At 48.7% G+C, this 3,763-nt stretch overlaps 1 protein-coding gene across 3 annotated transcripts in view; it reads left to right on the top strand.

The window, feature by feature from the left end:
• ogdha (oxoglutarate dehydrogenase a) overlaps positions 1-3,763 on the top strand; it is a 33,759-nt gene continuing 29,996 nt past the window's right edge. For all 3 annotated transcript variants that reach the window (XM_008296321.1, XM_008296320.1, XM_008296322.1), the window contains exons 1-2: positions 1-65; positions 3,099-3,478. In XM_008296321.1, coding sequence (XP_008294543.1) covers positions 3,239-3,478 — 240 coding nt within the window. In that variant the 5' untranslated portion in view covers positions 1-65; positions 3,099-3,238. The remainder of the gene's footprint in view (positions 66-3,098; positions 3,479-3,763) is intronic.

Genomic DNA, 3,763 nt, shown 5'->3' with positions numbered 1-3,763 from the left:
CCGGGAGAGGCGAAGGGCATCCGGGATACCGGCCGAGAGGGAGCCGCTGCAGCGCGTTTCTCCAGGTCAGTAACCGGGACTGCGGCAGCTGTACAGCCCGGGACGCGCTCCGAGGAGACGGGCCGATGAGCTGCTTGACTCGGAGACGCTTTTTAATTGGCGATCACAGAAAATAGAAATGCGTCCGGAGGAATGTGAGCAGCACAGACCCTGTTAGCATGCTAGCTGCTACACTAACGTTACAGGGAGACCTCGGTCATCCGCTAGAATGCTCGTTAAAGCTGCCGGTGCTGATTAAAGTGACCGTAGAGGGGAAATGCGCACATTAACCGTGAAGTTTGCCTCCTAACTGCCGTTTAACTCCACTGGCGACAGTTTATCCGCTAGCACAACGTGCTAATGGCAATTAATACAAAGTAGAAGTGAAGCTAACCGGCTAATTACATAATGCGTTAGCTCCGCGGCTAGTCGAGTAGCCCGTTGGTGTTGAGTAAAAACCCGCAGCTTTAGCGTCAGTGCAGCTTTAGCGGCATTTACACTGTAAAACATCCGCCGCAGATCATTTTACAATGTTTTTGTAATTTTCGGGAACTCATGACTCGTGAAAGGACAAAGTGACCGACACCATGGGTGGCCAATGGGGGAGCTCGGCGTCGTATTTCCGGGCGGGATGTCTCCCGGGCAGCCAATGAGGAGGCGGTGTGGGCGGGTCCCGGCGGGGCGGGTGAGGGAAGCAGAATGGAGGCAGCAGGGAGTGGAGACCCAACAAGGTCAAAACACGCAGAAACTCCGGCGGAGGGGACACATGGAGGCAGAGCGGAGGAGCTCAGGCCGATCACGGCGCTCAGAACCGGCCTGCGCGGCGGGGAAGGAGTCGCCGGAGCCCCACCGGCCGCTTCATCCACCGCAGAGGCTGAAGAGATGAGCAGGAAGATCCAGCAGTGGATCTAACAAGCCTGTCAGGCAGCTTGTGGCTCTGCTGGTGTGCTGCCAAACCCTGATATGGTCCCATTAGCTGCACTCTTTAAGGTCTCACCCTCAGGACGGAAACCAAGTCAGAGCTGCAGGGACTTTTTGGCAGAAGATAAACAGCCTTAGATAAATTGAATTGGTCCATTAAAGCTACTGAACAGGTGCAAAGAACTGAACTGGTCGTAGAGTCTTAGTTTTAATATTTCCTACAGTCGGGTCAAGTTATATTTCTATCGTCTTTGTCGGGTTTTAGTCCTGAATATGTTAATTAATCCAGTCAATTCTCACACACACATCCTTATTGTTGAGTCTTAACCTCAATATTTTAGGTTTTTAATTCATACCTCAGCTCAGCGGCTGTCGCTTTGAACGTACAGAATAAATAACTTGACTCGATAATGATTGTAAGCGACGCCCTGATTACGCTCCGACCTGCAAACATTCCTTTGGTCTCCACTGTTCAGTTATGAGGAGCGTTTAAGTTTCACAGAGACGATCCTTTGCTGGAGCTGCAGACGTGACGTTTGCGTGTTATTACAGTTTGATCCAGGCGAGAGCAGCTGGAGGTGATAGAAACCGAGAAATAAACATCTGCCTTCAACACCAGCCAAGTCTTTTAGTCTGCGCTTTGATTTAAATGCACTTGTGTGATCTGAATCCCTTCAGTAGGTTCAGCTTTCCTCATGTAATGACAGCTCAGCGTACCTTTAGCTGCTGCTTTGTGCCTCTTGATGGGTGACATTTGTAGTTTTATGTGTCTTTGTGGTTGTTTCAGGGTTTTGTCTGCACTGTTGTTTCATTTATTTGTGTTAGTTCTGCTCATTTCTTTTTCTTTTTCTTTTAACTTGGTTTGTGTCTTGTTGTGATTGTTTCGTCTTTCTTGGCATTTTGCATCCAGTGGTTCTTTCTGTGCATCTTCGAGTCGGTTTAATGTCTGTTTCTGTTGAAAATAACTTCTGTTTGTGTTCGATTCGCATCTCTTCCAGTCAGTTTAACCTCTTCCTGCTAATTTGGTGTCTTTGTCGTTGTTTGTGTCCGTCAGTTGGAGCCGACTCCCAGTAAACTCTGAGTAAACATGACTTTGGGTTTCCGTCACACATCGTCTGAACCTTCCTTTGTTTCATCAAACCATCGCTGAAATGTTCCCCAGGCTGGAGCATGTTCAGCTGCAAATGAGCCCGTTGAAAGTTGGGCTTCTGTTTTCTGTAGCTGAGCAAATACAACTAGATTTGGGGGTTTGGTAACTTAATCGAGCTTCAAAACTTGCAGGCGAGGAAAGGCAGACACGAGGAGTAGATGCTGTGGAGCATCTGTAGTCTGGATGCAAAAGCATGCAGTGACTCACAGCTCATGGAGGCAATCAAGGCAGAATATTTAAAAAGCTCTGCACCAGAATATGTGTGATTGTCTTCTCAGGCACCCAGGTCCACAACATCTATGTCACATGTTGTTTTTGTTATTCAGTTCTTGACAGAACAAAATAAAAGCCCTGATTTGTGATCAGTCGGCTCTCTGTCTGTAGTCACGCTGTCCTGCCCACAGCTCCTGTGCTGACGGTGCTAGGCTAATGCTATCACAAAGGCGTTTGCTTTGCCTCTTAGCTTGTGGCTAGCGCTGTCTGGAGCATCTTTATAAAGTTAAATTAATTTCAACAACCTCCTCTCACTGACAGACCTTTCTCTCTCGCAGAGACACAACCATCTCAACAAGAAGCAGCCATCTCCACACATCAGGACATTAGCTGCTCGTGGCTAGTGGCTAGCAGCTAAGTTAGGAGGCAGCCACAGATGATCCTGAAACCGTTCTGGAACAAACTAACAAAGCGCTGAGATCTGGGTGTTAGTGGGCAATAAAAACTAAAAAATCAGCCCAGTAACCCAGTTAATGATTCAGAAAATCAGCTATCGATCTCCTTGGTTACTAATAATCGGTACAATGATCCTCATTTAACCTCCCAGAATGTACAGAAACAGTCCTGTGCAGAGCTCAGTTCTACGATCCGTCAGGACTTGGCCTCGTTACGTGAAGCGCTGTCAGATCACTCATGTTGTGAGCTGAGCTTTGTAAATAAAACTGAAATGAATTCTGTCCCGTTCGCTGTCTAACACAGTGTCTCTCTTTCTCAGTGGACAAACGGACCAGTGGACATTCACTTCCTGTCCTGGGCGTGACCCGGAGGACTGCGTTTACTTCCTGTCGTGGTTCTGAGGACGTCCGGCCCGTCGGACCGCCCACCACCGTGTGTGCGACACTTTAAGGACTGCTCATGCATCGTTTAAGGACTTGTGCGGCGCGATTGCGTCCGCTAACCGCCTCGCAGGCGGCTCAGACTGTCGGCCAGCAGCGGCCAATCACAGCCACCTCCACAGGGGGCACAAGGACGTTTCAGCCAGTCAGGTGCTACACAGCACCGGTGGCCTCAGAGCCGTTCCTGAATGGGACGAGCTCCAACTACGTGGAGGAGATGTACTACGCCTGGTTGGAGGACCCCAAGAGTGTTCACAAGGTAAGGAGCAGTGGAGCTCCCTGCTGGTGTGGAGGGACGGTGCAGCCGGCACAGATCCAGCACCAACGCTCCAGTCACACACTCATTTAAAAGCAGCAGGGAGGATTTTTAAGAGTTAGGAACCAGAGATTTTTGATTTGATTTGAACACCACATTATCAAAAACATCCCCGACATTTTTCATTTGAATCTTTAAAGGAAAAACACTGTTGTGATGTTAAATGATTCAGCTCTTTTCAGTGGAGCTACCTTTCTATGGCTAAAGCTCTAATTCGCAGCCTTTCTA

The sequence above is a fragment of the Stegastes partitus genome, unplaced genomic scaffold (assembly GCF_000690725.1).
Source record: "Stegastes partitus isolate 25-593 unplaced genomic scaffold, Stegastes_partitus-1.0.2 Scaffold1120, whole genome shotgun sequence".
Classification (NCBI taxonomy): Eukaryota; Metazoa; Chordata; class Actinopteri; family Pomacentridae; genus Stegastes; species Stegastes partitus.
The sequence above is the reverse complement of the archived record's forward strand: the minus strand, read 5'-3'. Positions and strand labels throughout refer to the sequence as shown.